At 43.2% G+C, this 18,658-nt stretch overlaps 1 protein-coding gene across 1 annotated transcript; it reads left to right on the top strand.

Annotated features, from left to right (window-relative positions):
- The first annotated feature begins 11,408 nt into the window (after positions 1-11,408).
- On the top strand, positions 11,409-12,341 carry LOC142202874 (olfactory receptor 1468-like). Its single transcript, XM_075273226.1, has one exon. It carries the CDS (start codon positions 11,409-11,411, stop codon positions 12,339-12,341), a length of 933 nt encoding a protein of 310 aa, XP_075129327.1.
- Positions 12,342-18,658: the final 6,317 nt, after the last annotated feature.

Below are 18,658 nucleotides of genomic sequence, written 5' to 3'. Positions count from 1 at the left end.
AAAGTAGACACTGCTCATGACGTGAAAAAGTGTCTTGACATTTCATCTGTCCTGATTATGCTAAAAACACCCTGCTGGAATTGTAGCAACAAATGAGCTTCCCTTGCACTAACTCATCTGCAACATTCATACTTGATGGAATTTCACCTTGCTGGAATTTCTGTGCGAGCTGCAGAAGGTGGTGAAGGATTACTGTATGTAATAGTCCTAATAGTCCATAAGGATAATGTTTTATTTTGAGATCTGTCATTGGAGGTTCTTGAAGAAAGTGTGCTACCTTCTGAATCCCTTTGAAGAGGCCATAAAATTTGGTAGCACCTGTGATAATGGCGTACACATTGTTGCTGTGCTGCAGTTGGGTAAAATAATACATTGTCCCTGTATGGTGCATGTGCTTTATTATGTGGTGAGATGGTTTATTAACGTATATTGTGGCTTAAAGGAGAAACCTCTATCTATCTATCTATCTATCTATCTATCTACAGTAAGGACAATGTTTTACTTTGAGATACGTCATTGGAGGCTCCTGTAGACAGTGTGTTGCCTCCTGAATTCCTTTTGTTAGGAGCTCAGATGCAGGTACAGGGTCCAGAGTAGTCAGAATAGAGAGAAGCAGCAGAACTGAACCTAACAAGCGCTAGCGGAGAAACCATAACCAAACTGCTATACACCCAGTTTCAGCCAAATCCAGTCTCAGGACATTTTCACCAGAGCTCCTAGTGGTGGAGATGGACTTGGCAGAATCCCAGACCAGAGATGACAACAGAGTAATGTGCCACAAATTGATAAACCGTCAGCAGATGACAGAGAGCAGAATCACAAGTAACTCACCAGATGAATAGTAAATGATAGTACAGTGTTGGCAGTGGAGACAAAAGCGAAGTACAGGAGCGAGTGATGGAAGGAGAGATCGAGGTATGTAGCTAGAGTCAAATGCCAGGTATTGTAAGTTCAACAAAGTCGCAATCCAAAGAGAAGTCTAGGTACACAGGCCGATGGTCAGAGCCAAAGAATTACAAACCAGGGTGAATCCAATAGCTGGCATGGAAGAGAGAAATGGGAGAGAATATAAAGACCTGGACTGGCACATAAATTAAAGCACAGTTTCTTAAAGGGGAATTCTTTGTGGACACGGCAGACTTAAATGGGCCACAACAGACATCATAACCCTAACACCATTGAGGAGGTCAAAAAATTTGGCAGCATGAACAAGTGCAGCATCACTAATGTCATCCCTTTATTATATATCTTACAAGAAACCTCTTAGGCACTATCTTTGTCCTGATTTAATATAAGAATTGAAGGAGAATGAAAATTTGGGTCATGGAAATTGTGGTGGAGTCCATCTGACTCACTCAGGACTCTACCTCTTCTGCTACTGCCACAGCTACAAGTAGCAGGAGAAAAAAGTAGCAGCATCGGCAGCCAGTACAATATCTGGAAACGTTGATAATCCAGAAATATTTCACCTTGCGGTGCTAGCCAGACCCACAGCAGACAAAAGGCACCATCAACTGCACCGGCAGGTATAGATTACCCTAGATTGCTCCTATAGTCCAGCAGATACCTTTGACCACTAACGGCCCCTTCACACGGCGTAAGCGCTCAGCTCATTCCGAGCCGTACACGCGAGCGCCACTAAACACTTCCCATTCACTTCAATGGGAGCGCTCGTAAAGCCGGCTTTACGCGCGCTCCCATTGAAGTGAATGGAAAGTGTTTAGAAGCGCTCGCGTGTACGGCTCGGAATGAGCTGAGCGCTTACGCCGTGTGAAGGGGCCCTAAGAATTCTGGGCTAAAAGGTTTGACCAATGAAAGGAGGTGAACCAACTTTTTGTGGAAGTTTTATCATGTCCAGCCTCAAGCGTAATGGCTGACATAGTGGTCAGTGCTCTTGGAGGCATTGTATCACCTAGAAGGACTAAACTGTCCAACACAAGTGTAGAAATAAAAATACTTTCATAATAATGAATCAGGCATGGATCCATTAATATTTGCCACTGAATAGATCTGCCATTGTCTTCCTGTATCATGTGCCACTTATTGCACTAATGATGCTGGACATCACAGCTACCACCACTTCCTCCACCATGTTGCCACAGCTACCACCACTGCCTCCATCATGTTACCATAGGTACCACCAATGTCTCCACCATGTTGCCACAGCTACCACCACTGCTATAATTCAGCAAAACTTGTTCTGCATCCTGGTCCATCACTTTCTACTATTCCACAATATTGGCATAAAAAAATATATATTTTTAAAAAAAACTGTGCTCTTGCCTCTTTCAATATCAATGCCATTTTGATTCCACATGTGCTCCCATAAAGGGATAATTTTTGATTGTTCCTTTTTTGGATAGTCACATCATCATCACTCTTCTACTTGTCTGTTACAATTCCTTCCTTTGTTCTTTCTTTTTTCATCTTTGTTAGAGTTGTCTAGAACTATATACATGTGACCCCAATGTTTTTTTTTTTATTTTTTTATGTAGATTGTGAGCCCCACATAGAGCTCACAATGTACATTTTTTCCCTATCAGTATGCCTTTTTTTTTGGAATATGGGATGGAAATCCATGCAAACATGGGGAGAACATACAAACTCCTTGCAGATGTTTTTTTGTCCATGGCGGGATTTGCCCCAATGGGTTTTTATACTGGCTTCATTTAGATTTGATATGCTGGGCCAAGTTGTGGAGTAAGGTATATTCATATACACGTTATAGGATCTTGTTGTAATAAAATACACTGTATATTGTCAGTAGGGTTGAGCCAATCTTGAAATTTCAGAATCGTTTCTAAAATTCGATTTCCAATCATTTTCCATTCGAACCCGATCCCAATTCTGATCCCAATGCAAGTCAATGGGATTTTTTTTAATAATCGAAGATCGGATTTTAAAAATGATCCTATTCACTACACAGCATGAAATACAAAAATTGTTTACATTTTTGGACTCCACGCTGTGTAGTGATAAAAAAAAAAATCCCCCGGCTACTTAGCCCCCCTGGTGTCCGCTTACCTGCACAGATCCGCTGCCGCTCCCTGTTCTTCTTGGTCGATACCTGCTACACATGGTGAGGCCTTCCCCTCCTTTAGCTAGGGACTGTTTCTGGGTGGCTGCACCAGTAAATAAGATATTAAATAGTAGGAAAAGACGGGGTAATAGGGCATCTTCAAATTTCCTGGAGTATAACACTGTCACACCATTTGGGCCCGGGCTTTTCACTAGGGAAGCTATGGATAATCTTCTGTAGTTCTGGGACTGAAACAGGGTCCATCTCCATCAATTTGTCTGCCAACTCAGTAGACAACATGGGGTAATACAAGGGTTTCAAGAATATCTGTAGCTAAACTGTTGCCGTCTGACTTAACACTCCCCGTGGGAAATTTGATATTGTAGAGTTTGGTAAAAAAAAACTTTTGGAAGTCCTCAGCAACCTGTTTCTGTTAAGGTGGCATCCGAGTCGTCTTTTATAGCTGAAATATGTGACTTAGACATAGCTTTTTTAATCGGGTGAGACATTAGATTCCCTTCCTTATCTCCATGTACATACATGTGAAGAATAAGTGGTTCTTTGCTGTCTGTTGATGGAACAGTGGTCTAAGTTATTCCCTTAGGGCAGACAAGTAAGCCTGACGGGAGGCCAGTTGAGAAAATGTTGAGTCCTTTTGATAGCAAAGATCTGAGTTAGGAGCGAGTCCACTTCTTTCTGTCTCCTCTTTTTGACCAACACTTCTTTGAATATGAAAATGCCTCTTAAGTAAGCCTTGTGGCCTTGCACCGCACTGTACCAATTGGGACATTAAGTGTAGAGTTAGTTCTGAAACATTCTTGCAGGCTCTCAGCAGTATCGGAGATCAAAGCCTTATCATTCAAAAGACTGTTGTTTAACCTCCAGGTCCACTGACATGGGGTCAGAAGTGAGATGTGTAAAGAGGAGGTGACTAGTGCATGGTCAGAGGTCGTAGTGCAGTCTATTTGAGCAGATCTTGATGACGACAGTAAGGAAAGAGAACAGAAGAGATAGTCCAATCTCTAATGGGAGTTATATTTTGGAGAAAAGTGGGGAAAGTCTTTTGTTGTAGTGTGATGGAACATCAAACACATGTCTTTCAAACTCCTCTGAAGTGAGTCTATAGCTGCTTGAGAAAATGCTGACTTGCCCGAGGAAGAGTCCAGGAGTGGTTTTAACGTGATATTTAAGTCACCACCTAGGATGATGTCACCTATGGCAAATTGATGGAGATCTTGAAGCGCAGACTTCATCCAAGTAACTTGGTTATGATTAGGAGCATACATGTTCACAATTGTAACCGGTCTAGAGGCAAGTGTACCCCTGATGAAGAGAAGTCTATCCTCGGTTTCTGAGTGTTGGTGTTGATAGATAAAAGGGGTTAAATTGTGGATTGCTATTGCTACCCTTTTAGAGGTGGAAGATGTGAGTTGAAGAACCATTGATTGCTTTAATATGAGTCTCTTGTAGAAGGAGCATATCTGTTTTCAGTTTCTTAACTACATGTAGAACCCGATGTCTCTTTTGGGGGGAGTTCAAGCCATTGGTGTTGAAGGTGGTAATGGTTAACACAGTCATGGCTGCAGTCTAGGGAAAGATAGGGCAGAGGAATAATAACAGCAATCCGTGATCTGTGAAAATGTCAATTAGGTACATTGTCAGCTCATGTAAGGACTCCTTCATCCACAAAAGAGTCCTTGCACTAAGAGTATTAAAATTCTAGTAATATTGATTCAAACTATATTTATTTGGTTCATAATAATTCTATCACCAAAATACAGATATTCTTGAGATTATAGAGACCGGGATAGTAAAGTTTTTGGAAAAAAAAAATATTTTTTCTAATTCTGACGCACCTTTTCAAAGTAAACACTCCAGGAAAGGCTAAAAAAAAAGTTGAGATACTATCTCCAGAGCGGTGCGTCCTCAATCTCTTTGTATTTTTTTTATATGATGGAGGACATTTGTCCATTGTTGTGGATGTAGAGAAGGGGGGGGGGGCCCTGTATAGATTCATACACAAAGTATAACTCCACCTTGGCAGCCTCTATGGTATTTTTACTCTGTGTTGTAGTTCCTTAGAACCCTTTTTAAATAAACCACTCACAATTACAGCACAACATTGGTACAATAGTTCTTTTAACTCCTTACTACCCTGCACTATAAATATAAAGGGCACAGTAAGGTAGTTCCTAGGTTAAGTATTGCAGAGATCAGGAGCCTGTGAGGACTTAACAAGACAGCAGAGTTGCAGGACTCGACCGTGCTGGGAGGACATTGGAGCACTGGGGATAGGTGAGTATGTTTAGCATGTTTTTTTTTTTTTTCTTTCTTATTCTTATTCTTATGGTAGAGTTGGAAGGGACCTCAAGGGCCATCGGGTCCAACCCCCTGCGAGTGCAGGTTTTCCTAAATCATCCCAGCTATATGTTTATCCAGATTCCGCTTGAAGATTTCCATTGATGGAGCGCCCACCACCTCCCGTGGCAGCCTATTCCACTCTCTCACTACCCTCACTGTCAGAAAGTTTTTCCTAATGTCTAATCTGTATCTCTTTCCCTTTAGTTTCATCCCATTGCTTCTTGTACTTCCTTGTGCTAATGAGAATAGGGGAGATCCCTCTGCACTGTGACTACCTTTCAGATATTTGTAGACTGAAAGGTAGGTGGCTTCAACTCCCCTGACTAATTATAAAAAAGAGAAAAATATATACTGGACAACCTCTTTAAAGTGTCACACATTAGGGGGATTATATTAAAGGGTTTGTCCAAGCATAATTTGTTATGGTTTATCCTCAGGATAGGCCAATGATACCTGATCTGTATGGGGCTGATACCCAGCCCTTGGACCGATCACCTGTACAGAGCCACTTCTGGCACCAGTTCTGTACACAAAACAGGGCCTGAAGCAGAAATCTCTGTCCACTGTATATCAGCCGGCACCTTTATTGCATCTTGGCACTTATTGAATTCATTTGGAGCTAAGCTGCAGTGAAGGCGCTGGGCGACTAAACAGCAGATGGAGCTTTCTGCTTCCAGGCCTGTGTTGTGTACAGAACAGGGGCCAGAAGTGGCTCCATACAGCTGATGGGGCCATGTATCAGCCCCCTACTGATCAGGCATTTATGGTCTATTCTGAGCATAAGCCACAAAAAAGAGTTTAACCCTTGACAAGCCCTTTAGTATGCATTGCACAATGTAATGTCCCCCCCACAGAATGTCAGCCCCATCACTGCTTCCACACAATATAATGGTCCCATCATTGTTCCCCTTACAATTGTGAGGGACCAGTGAAAAGGTCACTGTATGGGAGGACCTGTGAAGCCATAAAAAATTTGGCCCAGACATCCCCTTAAAAGAGGTTATCCATAAACTGGAGTGATAACTGTGGCGGCCACCAGGCAGGTGTAAAAAAAAAAAAAGTATACTCACCTGTCCCCAGCACCTTGTTGTCCCCTACCTGTGTCTGTTTGGTCTCATGGAACTGCCTTATTTCTAGAAATCCTATACCTACTTGGTCTTTGCAGTCAGATGAGTTGCAGGACTGCCAGGAAGAATGCGCTTGCACAAGACTGAATGGATACTGGCAGTGGACAACAGCGTGCTGGGGACAGACGAGTATGCTTTTTTATATTTTATTTTTACACCTCATGCCCACCACATCAGGTGCTCCTCTGTAGAATAGCTTTTCCAGGACAGAGCAGCTACAGGTAATGGTAACAATTTTAGAAGCCACGCTGTTCACTTGCCATCCAGGGTGTAGCAGTAGGTTTAGGTAGTGCGTTGGTGCACATGGCATAACGGGTGAGCAGCATGGCTCCCGATCTTTAGTCACCCTAACCAGGTAACGCTGGTCTGCAGGGGTCCTGATGGTGGGCCCTGACAAACAATTCCAGTCGTGGGCCCTAGACATCCCAGTTCGACACTGGGCACAAGCCATCAGATCTCTGATAGATGTAGAGTCCACCAATTGGAAAAGGAGGGACTGCAGCAACAGCAACTTGGACAGGAGAACGTTCAGCTTCTGCACTGTTGGATGAGTGCACGCATACTGTTGGCTCATAGATATAGATTCTCTGATTGATTGCTGATGCAATGACTGACTAGGAGGAGGAACAGGAACACCATGACCAGCAGATGATGGTATGGACACACAGCTTCCTTCGGTTGAGGTGGTGGAGCCTTGACTGCCTGAAATGGGGTGCATGCCTCTGGGTGATGCAACAGTTCCTGGGGCTGGCTGGACCACCACATTGGAGCTATGGCTTTCTCAGTCCACTTTATGGTGACGCTGCATATGTTGATGGCACCCTGTCCTCGCTTCACCTTCTGCCCAAGGATTGAACATATGGCCATTTTCACCCCTCCTGGTGGCTTAACAAAATACTGCCTTACTGCCAAGTAGGTCATTTTACCTCCAACACTCTTCATTAACTGACTGCTACCACCACTGCTTCCGTGAACCCATGCACCACTGCTTTCCAGACAGATAGGCTGCTGCAAAGCGGGTGGTTTACCCCGGGCACGTTTGGCTCCTGACCTCCCACTGCTGCCACCCTGCTGACTTTGCTGCTGCCTCATGCACAATTTGACAACCTCTTCTCTCTTTGATTATGAAGACCCTTCTTCACCCGGCTCACAGTTGTGATCAGCTACATTGTTATCCAATAATGTCCTCCTCAATGGTCTCTGAGCCAAGAACCTGACCGCTTAAAACACCAGCTTCCATGCTACTCTCCTCATTGCTACTTGCTCACCTACTAGAGGAAGCAGCGGATTTCTCCTCCAGATTTTGGCTGGGCACTAGCTGTTGACTGTCCTGTAATAGCTCTCACTTACTATATAATGGCTCTGAGCCCACAGCATACAGTACTTCTCTAGCTGAGGGAACAGAAAAGGACAGAAATGAGATTAGGACACCTGATTGTACATTGCCTGCTCCCTGGCAATGCCAATTAAGGGTTGTGTCTGAGAAACCAATCAACTCTTGGCTGGGGGTGTCTGATGTGTCTTGAGATGAAGCAGATGAGTTGCTGGCCAAGAAACGGCCGCTACTTGACACTGGGAGCTCTGGCTTCTGTGAGTGACCCCTGCTGCCACGGACCTGTATTCTGCTGTGAACTGCGCCTGCGCCAGAAACATTTAGGTCTGTGGCCCTCCCCTGTGCATTGCCTGTCGCTGCTCTGTCTAACATACTGAGAAATGGCCTCTAATTTTATACTGGGAACAAAACAGTGAATATGTCCCCAATTTGTTTCCCCACTGATAAACAGCTTTAAGTGCTAGAAAAGTAAAACTTTTCATGTTGATTTACACCTTTGAATGAGTTCTATATAGGGATTTCTTATATTAGTCCACTAGAAGACTTCCATTACTAGCCAATACAACTATAGCTAAGTTGTCAGTCATTAGATAGGACAATAAGACACACTTGAAGGAATTAGTGTCATTAAAAGGTAAAAATGTAAAAAGTAAGACTAATGAAAGAAAGCCATAAAAATCTACTGTATCTGTTAGGACTGTGCGGCAGGTGCGGCCAAGAGAGCAGGGTTGCAGCCTGTTCTGCTGTCACTGCTCAGTCCAGCGTGCATGGGGTTAATTTCCTTACAGCCGGTAGGTGTGGTCGGTCTTCTGATTGATAAAGGTGCTAGCCTATAAGCACCTGGCTAAGGCACCTGGGGCTTGCTGGTTAGACCTGCCTTTCCTCTATTTAAGGAGGTAGGTCTGTTCACCCGGTGCCTTAGCCTAAAACCTGAAAACCTGAATTGTGCACCTCAGTGCAATCATTAGTTTGGCAGCAAGCTGCCTAGTTAGGTAGGTAGTGAGACTCTCTACCCTTTTGTTAAAATTGTGGGAATCCTTCACTTAGTTAGTGGGAATCTCCTACCTTAGGCAGGCTGCTACCTGTGGTGCTCCACAGCAGCTGGCTGTTCTGGGTGCAGCACAGTAAACTACTGGGAGAACACCGTCAAGTTTGTGTTTGTCTTGCAGTGCAGTAACTGCAAGACTTTAGAATTAATTTGTGGCTGCTCTGTCCTGCAGATATCTTATCTATTTAGTTTCAGTTTGTACCCAGATGGTGTTGTAGCCTGGCAGTGACATTGACTGTCAGGCCTTGATCACACCGGAGTGGCTCTGCGGTTCAGAGCTCAGTTGGGCTCCGCAGGTTATTTATTATTTAGTTTTTTTATAGTATCCTGCTGACCATAACAGTATCCCCTATCATTTTTTTTTAATGTTAGTGTTGTCTAGAACTATATACATGTGACCCCAATGGGTTCTTATACTGGCTTCATTTAGACTTGATATGCTGGACCCAGTTGGGAGTCAGGTATATTCATATACATGTTATAGGCTCTTTTATGTTCAATGTCAGATATACGGAAAACTTTTGATTATTGATTGAAAATAAATGAAGAATGTTGTAGTAAAATCCACTGTATATTAACAGTCAATAAAGAGTAAAAGCAAACCAGACTATGTGGTGTAGGAAAATTAAAACTTTATTCTAAAAATTCTCCTTTGTGTCTCCAATGGTGAATCTTCTGGGATCAATAAGAAATCATCTGAAGACTATAAATACTGTAGATGTGACTGTAACAGATCAGCAGCTCCTTAAAGACACAGAACTCTCAGGTAAGACGTGGAAGCTTTGTATTTACCAATGTCTTAGCTTTTCTGACAGTACAAGAGGGGGCTACAGAATATTAGGGAAGGGGCTGTAATGTTATGTCTGGTGTGTAATAATCTCTGCAGCTGCTGTAGAACCTCTTAAAATAGTTGGGGCAGAACATGTCCGTCATCAAGGAACTTGTAAGGGAGAATTCTCTTTAACAATGTCAGGCTCTTTCTGGTTTATAAATATTTTTAATACTTTATCACATTTTATTCCACTTCATATGTGTAGATTTGTAATTTTACTGTTTTACTACAGTGAACATTATCCAGAACACCACTCCTATCAGAAGACCCCCCTCTTAAAGACCACGTTTTTCAGGGACCAATATTCCTCCCATCATATGAAAGCTGCCTCTCTATCAGCAGACTTATCCAACCTAAGACACATTTTTAGTAAATTTTTTCTGTGGCAACATTATGGAAAAGAGCACATATACTTGCTTACATACCGTGTGAGACTAATATGCACCCAGCTTTGGGCTGTACCCCATCACTGGACCGCAGCAAGAGCAAGAGACCTATAAGGGACATCAGAGAGGACAGTCACCAGCATCATGCACCACAATGGTTCGCCTAGGGATCAGGAGGATGGAGGACTGACAGTCTCACTAAAGCCTTTTTGTGTATATTGTACCAATGTACTTGTATGACCAGCGCTCCATTCACTTATCCCTTTAAGTATTATGGGCTTGTACATATACATGTACGTATATACAGCAGTCATTATGAACAGGCAACATATCTGCAATGAAGAGATAAAATGCAGCAGCCTGAATCACTAATGGATTGTTCTCTATTACTTTACCTTATGTATTATTAAAGGGTGTTAAAGGGATTGTAGTTATCTCTTATCCACAGGACAGAAGACCATTGTCCAATTGCTTGGGGCTCAAACGCTATTTCTCCCAGAGAAGGGGAGAACGGGGAACCAAAAGTCCTCCTGAAGCCTTTATATGAAGAGAGCGCCATTGTGCATGTGTGATTGGTACTCTATTCAGTATTATGGGGCTTCCATGACAGTAATCTCCAGCACCCATAGACCCCATAAAAGTGAAAGGAGAGCCGGTCATGCAAGCACAATGGAAGTCCATTAACAAGAAAGCTTTCGGGGAGTTTTTGGTCCACCGTCCTCTGGATCACTGGAAATCCCGGAATTCAGGCCCCCAGCGATTCAACACACTGTGGAGAGGGGATAAGTGTTCATAACCGCACAACCCTTAAAATATTAAAAAGTAAGCAGAACTACTCTATCCTCTGATCTTCTGGTGATCTTGGACATATACACAGCAGTCATTGGGAACAGACAGATCTGCAATGAGGAGGTAAAAAGCAGCAGCTGGAATCAGTGATGAAACAGGAGATGGGTATTAACCGGCTGAAGACTTCATGACCTTACGACAGATTTCCAGTAAATGTAGTCAGAGATCCTTGTAGTACTTAGCTTAAAATAAGCCAAACTGTTAGCATTAATCAAATCCAATATGACGTACAATATTGTAGCCACCGATTTATATAACACTTTACTTGTCTTATATGAATTAAAATTCTCCTCTTAAAAGGTTCTTGGAAGTCAATTACTGACTGGAAGTAACAAGTAGCCAAGGAGAACGATCCTGACAAGGTAAAAAGATGTGAAGTCAATACCAAAAGAGGTTTATCTTCAAAAATTGCAGATTTTTTTATACATATGATTCATAGCTCATATTACTGAAATGTATAGAAGTGCAGATAATGAAACATTTTATGGAGGTTTTACATTGGAAACCTTCTCCGGACTTCAGAGTTCCTCTACTGTTCTTGTCCTGGGCATATCCCTGATGTATCTTCTGTCTGTTCTGGGAAACCTTATTATTATAGTGGTTGTATGTTTGACTCCACGGTTACATACTCCGATGTACTTCTTCCTATGTAACTTGTCTATCCAGGACGTAGCTTCTGTCTCTAATGTCCTTCCAAAGCTCCTGGCCATTCAGGTCACCGGAGAAACCCAAATCTCCTTCCTAGAATGTCTCACACAGATGTTTGTATTTGCAGTTTGTGCTGATGCAGAGTTCTTCATTTTGGCTTTTATGGCTTTGGACCGATATGTTGCTATTTGTATCCCTTTGAGATACTTCATCATTATGAACAAAAGTGTGTACATTACACTTGCCCTTATCTCCTGGATAGTTGGTTTCTTCAACGCATCTCTAGTTGTTTTTCTGATATCTCAATCCTCGTTTTATGATCCCAAACGTATCAGCCATTTCTTCTGTGACATAAAGGCCTTAATACGACTGTCCTGCGGTGACGTCACACACATTAATACTGTGATATTAGCAGAGTCCTATGTCGTGGGGGTTTCACCATTTGCCATAATTTTGACTTCTTATGCTTTTATTATCTCCACTATCCTGAAGATGAAGACATCAGCTATAAGATTGAAGGTCTTCTCCAGTTGCTCCTCTCACCTAACAGTTGTCTTTCTCTTCTGTGGGACTTCGATAATTGTTTATCTGAAGCCGGACTCTAAAGACTCCTCAGAACTAGACAAGATTCTCTCACTGTCATATGTGGCAGTGGTTCCAGCCTTAAACCCCTTAGTTTATAGCCTGAGGAACCGAGAAGTCTTGAATGCTTTGAAAATTTCTAAGGTCATGCCTTAAAATACCGTAAATTGAATAATTATGGGGAAACAGCAAAAAATTTCAAGTTTCTTCAATGTATTATGCATAAGGATAAATCTAAAACTTTAATGAACTTTCTATTTTCCAATTCTGCGTCTTGAGATTTTTAATACATTGACCCCAGATGGATATTTGGGGATTGTGTAATGCAGTAATATTTTTTTATTGTATCATTATAAATAAATCATTAAAAAAATATTCATTTCTCATAACCAGACATGGTAAAATCAGCGGCTTCAAGCTTGTCGTATCGTAGTAGAAAGTCCCATGAAAGTCCTATGCTTTTATTACCTCCATCACTCACCATCACTGGTGGTTCTTGTTCTTCCTTGTATGAATAATTTGGTTAGGTCCATGGGTAATAGTGAGGGGTGAGTGTTAGTCTTATTGCCAGTCAACCCTAAGTTCTTGCCTTGGTCAAGAATAGCTGTCAGTCAAGCAATTCCACTAGTGAGACATTAACAAAGTATTTAAAAGTTGCTCGATTTAGTAATTTAAAAAAAAACTGAATCAAATCCAAATTTGTTCTCTGTAAATTGGAAACTTTTTTTTTTTTCAAAAAAAACAAAGACGTGTTAGTTAGCATAAAAAAGAAACCTCTTTGACACAACTCAAAATTACATGAAAAGGTATCTTCTAGAAAGTTGGTCTTCTTAAATGTGGACTGGGTAAGTAGGTGATCTTCTCAAAGAAGCGGTCAGTTTGGAGAGGTTTCATAGAAATATGCTTACCTTAAAGGGGTTGTCCAGTAATTACTGATCACTGGTGGTGTCCTTGGTCCTTTTCTTTGACTTCTGAGGCCAACAGTCATGTGCAGTGAGGTCTTTTGCTGAACAGAGGACCTCACCGCACGTGGCCTTATGGCAGAGATCCATAATTCCTAGATAACTCCATGAAGATGATTCCTTACAGTGATAACCATGCTGTCCTGTCTTTGATTTAACGGATTGGAAACTGGTTATAAATAAAGGTTCTTCTGCAATGATTCCAAGGGGGAAACAAAAAGGAAATGAAAACTGCCTTGATTATCATTCTACATGTCAGTTGCATTTGGCTGGATTATATTACATGTCCCAAGTTACTGATGATCACAATTGCTTTTTGCTGGTTACAGCTGTCATTGGTTGGTTTAATGTAATCTGGATTACTCTAGGTCTTTTATATTGTTTTTAAACATTTCACTATAAGACTATTTCCTGGTGCAGAGATCCTCCAAAATGTGTTGCATTCATTAATAACTCTTGTCATCCGTGCACCCAAAAATGTCAATTCGGCATATTGTCTTTAGAGACCCCCGAGTATAATGATCGGCGGACCGGGAGAGGTAAGGGAACGTAAAAAAATACTGTTACTTACCTCTCCACGATCCTGCCAGGCCTCCTTCCTGACATCCTTTCTGACGTCTCTGACGTCACATGGACCCGGCCTGTGTCCTGGGTCATGTGACGTCTGATGTCATGTCAGAAGGACGGCAGCAGAGAAGACAGTGTAGGAGCTGGGGACAGGTAAGAAACAATAGTTTTTTATGTTTTTATTCCCCCAGGTCTCCGATTATTATACTCTGGGGTCTGAAAAGACCCCAGAGTATAATAATTGTTTATGGGTGTCCACTATGGGCTATAATACTGTGTGCAGGGGCCACGATGGGGGATAATACTATGTGCAGGGGCCACTATGGGGGATAATACTGTGTGCAGGGGCCACTATGGGGGATAATACTGTGTGCAGGGGCCACTATGGGGGATAATACTGTGTGCAGGGGCCACTATGGGCTATAATACTGTGTGCAGGGGCCCCTATGGGGATAATACTATGTGCAGGGGCCACTATGGGACATAATACTGTGTGCAGGGGCCACTATGGGGGATAATACTGTGTGCAGGGGCCTCTATGGGGGATAATACTGTGTGCAGGGGCCACTGTGGGGCATAATACTGTGTGCAGGGGCCACTATCGGGCATAATACTGTGTGCAGGGGCCACTATGGGGGATAATACTGTGTGCAGGGGCCACTATGGGGGATAATACTGTGTGCAGGGGCCTCTATGGGGGATAATACTGTGTGCAGGGGCCACTGTGGGGCATAATACTGTGTGCAGGGGCCACTATGGGGCATAATACTGTGTGCAGGGGCCACTATGGGGGATAATACTGTGTGCAGGGGCCACTATGGGGCATAATACTGTGTGCAGGGGCCACTATGGAGGATAATACTGTGTGCAGGGGCCACTATGGGGCATAATACTGTGTGCAGGGGCCACTATGGGGGATAATACTGTGTGCAGGGGCCACTATGGGGCATAATACTGTGTGCAGGGGCCACTATGGGGGATAATACTGTGTGCAGGGGCCACTATGGGGCATAATACTGTGTGCAGGGGCCACTAAGGGACATAATAGAGTGCGGAGGAGGGGGCCGGTCGAGGTCTTTGACGTCGGTGTCGGTTGGGGGGGCCCCATGTCAAAAGTTCGCCACGGGGCCCCGCCATTCCTAGTTACGCCACTGGGTTACAGACTACTTCTCCAACCCACTCTGAATGGTTGGCCAGATTAAACCAAGTGTACAGATTTGAAGAGATTTTGAGCTGGGCCTCGGACAAACATGCCACTTTTTAAATTCTGTCACAATTTATGACACTAATGTAATTAGTTGGCTCTGTGTAGTACCATGGTTACCCTATGACCTATGTATTATACTATTTAAATGGGGATTGACCTCCATGGTTACTCTTTATCTTCTATGTCACTCTTTGAGTAGTCCCTGTGTGTTTTTATTATTGCCATTGCAGCATAATCACTAGTTTATATGCACTAGTTCACACCTGTGGGATTTTTTTCATCTAAGGTTATTTAGAAGTGCATGCTATATATGGTAGCATAGCACTTTCTTCCATTCATCATTAGGAGTGCTGAGCCTGATATATAGTAGGAGATATGTTACCTGTAATGGTTAATACTATTGAATGACTTTTTTGACCATCTAGCTATATGTCTTATATTTTCTAGTCTTTTGTGTCACTATTTGTGTCGTCTTTTTTGGCTATTTTCATCTGCCCTGCTGCATTATTTGTTTTTATGGTATTCTTGTTTACCTGATACAATAAAATATTTTGATACTTTTTATAGATATGTTGTGATTGTTATTGGCTTGTGCTTTTTCCGTGTTGTAAACATGCCACTTTCCTCAAGACCTGGTCTCCCTGGATTAAGTTTGCAAAACTCAAATGCATGGCGTAACACTGTTGTAGTGGTTTCCTTCTCCCCCTCCTCCTTCTTCCTCCCTTCTATCCCCCTCTTTCACCCCTCCCCCCTCTCATTCTCCTCCGTTCCTAAATAAAATGTGTTAAAAATTTGCTGGCTCAGTCTGGATGTCGCCACGGTGCGGCTTCTTCATGATTGCTATATGTTGTATGTTTCTCTTTGCTGTTTGCCAATTGTTAAATAAAAAGTTGATAAAAAAAAAAAAACATATAGCAGAAAAATACTAAGAGTCATAGCAGCTAGAGAAAGAAAAATGAGACTTCAGGATCATTTAGTTCTCTGTGTGGCGTGATCTTCGCTTAGCCTGATGTTGATTATATAGCTTGACCACGGTTGGAAGGAAGGATCTCCGATAGCGCACTTCGGGTGAAGCAGTCGGTCACTGACAGTACTGCCAAGTGCTATCACAGTCTCATACATGGGGTGGGATTTGTTCTCCCGCATGGAGGTCACCACGGACAATATCCTTCTATCAACCACCACCTGTACTGGGTTCATGGGGGTCCATGTCTAGCGCACTCTCTTTATTCCATACATGTGTGAGGAATGAAGAGATGCAGATAAGAAAAATCTTGAGTAAAAAAAGAAGGGTGTCTAGACTCCTCACAACAGCAGTCCTACAAAGAATATCATATTACTATAAAACAATATATATTATATTTTTACACAGGATGCCACCGAGTCAGGAGCACTTCTTTCCTTACACAGGACTGCTGCCTATCCCTCTGTACTTTATACGAGACTGTTACCTCTACCTGCAGTCCTGTGTAAAGTATAGAGGGGAGGCAGCAGATCTCTGTAGATCTGTCAGGCAAAGAGCAACCCAATTACTTATTAAAGATTGTCCTGTATCATCTCCTGCATGGGTCTTCGTTCTGGCTGCTGATCAGCATCGGGGCGGGCATTTAGAGCGGTCATTTCAGTCTAATATGGCAGTCTCGATTCCTGGTTCCATGACCAGGTAGGATGTCGCCAGTGCTGCTCCCAAACCCTCCAGAGTCCGGACATAGCCACATTTACCAGGTCATGATGACTTTAATTTGTCCACTGATTCCCTGCGTTTGCACCAGGAGAAAGAAGAGATCTAATATTAGCATGTGTTAACTGATGCAAGCGCTGGTGTCCAGTCAGGACACAAGCAGGCACATTATTTATTATAGGGGTTCTATAATAACTGATAGATCCGCTCATCCTATGACCTGACACCAGCTCTAGAATCAGGACTTTCTTGCCTCCATCGCCTTCCCTCCAGCCCAAACTATGTCAAAGGATAAAATGCGTTGCCAGATTGAAGACCCCTGCACTAAAGACAAGAGATGATTGGTTAGTAACGAGGTAAGATTCCAAAAATCCAAATGTTTGGCTGAACCTATGATTTTTGATTTTAATCCCTTTCATACTCTAGGGTCCCTTCATACCCTGTTTGGACTAGGGCCGGAGCCTCCTCAGTGTTGTGCAGAGATTGCCGAGCATCTCCTTTTTGCACCTCCAGTTCCCTGCTTCCAGGTCTCGGGAGGCAGACTGGAACCTCTGTGGCGATGTGCGGGGGTTGCCGGTCTCCTCCTGAGCCAGAGCAGGGACTTTCGATATTTTAGTTCGGCTGGTGGGCCAAAGCCTATGTAAGATGGGCTCTGTGCTCCAGATCGCTGTATTCTGGACCACCGCTGGCTATTCAGTGTTTCTGCTGTAGTTTCTAATAGTAAGCGTTCTCCCTCCTGTTGTCTGATTGCCTCGTCTCTGACCCCTGCTTTGACCTCTGTCTCTGCTTTCGCCTTCTGATTTGTGTACTGTGCCTTCTCCTGTTGAAGACTCTGGCTTGTCTTTAGAACTCTCCTCCCTGAACCAGATTTTGTGCCTGCTCTGTTTTCCTATTACCGACTTGGCGTGTTTGACCACCCCTATGGATTACTCTCTGTACTGCGCTGTCCTCATGTTTACAATATGGATTAGATGACTACAGTTTGCTTTTCTGCTGCCACCTGCTGACTACTTCCCGCTGCTGCCTTCTGGTCCTTTGTAGCTACACTGCTACTCTGAAGATCTGCTGGTAAGAGTTCTCAGTTTCTGGTTCTGTTGTGATTTGTGATGGGCTGTGTGTCTGGCATTCCCCGAAGCATACAGTCACCATACCACCAAGTCCATCCCCACCATCTGGGCTCTGGTGAACACCATAGTGGGGTTGAAGTTGGTGCGGCCCAGGGAATGCTGAATGCTCAGCACCGTGTTTGACATCTTGTTTGGTGTGTCCTGTACTAGTTCTCTTTATTGGCTTGGTACTGCATCTACTATCCTAACAGAATAGCCAGCTTGAAAAATCTATACTCCATTTCTGTGATATTTTTGGAATCCATTATGAAGTCTATGCAAGCACTAGTGGATCAGATGCAGAGTGTGACACCATTGGTCCAAGACTTGGTAGTGAGAGTTCAGGATCAGGAAAAGTCCTGCTCTCAAGCCGCTTCTCAGAAGTTGGTGTCTATGGAGCCCAAGATTAATTTGCCTGACAAATTTTCTGCAGTCTAGAAGTCCTTTACTAATTTCCGGGAGGCCTGTAAACTGTCCTTTTGGGTTAGTCCGCACTCTTCTGGCTACCAACAGCAACAAGTAGCCATAATAATTTCTCTGCTACAGGGGAATCCGCAAGCCTGGGCCTTTTCCTTGGATTCCAGTGCTGTTGCGTTAACTTTTGTGCACAGTTTCCTTAAAGGTATTATCGGAATAGCCTGAAGAAAAGCTATTCTTCTCTTACATTTTGTATTCTGATTCACGCCACCGATACTGAGGAATTTCTTCTTTCTTCTATATGTAAATGAGTCTTCAGACAGCACTGGGGGCGATCCCTGTGCTGTCCGAAAGCTCTCTGATGTCTCAGTCTTCTTCTGAGGTCTGCCTCTTCACCGGGTCATTGGACGCATTTTCAGCCAAAATCGCTGACTGCGCATGTCCGAGAGTTTTCGGACAGCACAGGGGATGCCCTCTGTGCTATTTGAACAACAAGGAACGTCCTGTGTGCTGTCTCAAAACTCATTTACGTA

Source organism: Leptodactylus fuscus, chromosome 5 (assembly GCF_031893055.1).
Source record: "Leptodactylus fuscus isolate aLepFus1 chromosome 5, aLepFus1.hap2, whole genome shotgun sequence".
In the NCBI taxonomy this organism is placed as follows: domain Eukaryota; kingdom Metazoa; phylum Chordata; class Amphibia; order Anura; family Leptodactylidae; genus Leptodactylus; species Leptodactylus fuscus.
This window is presented reverse-complemented; position numbering and strand designations above follow the sequence as displayed.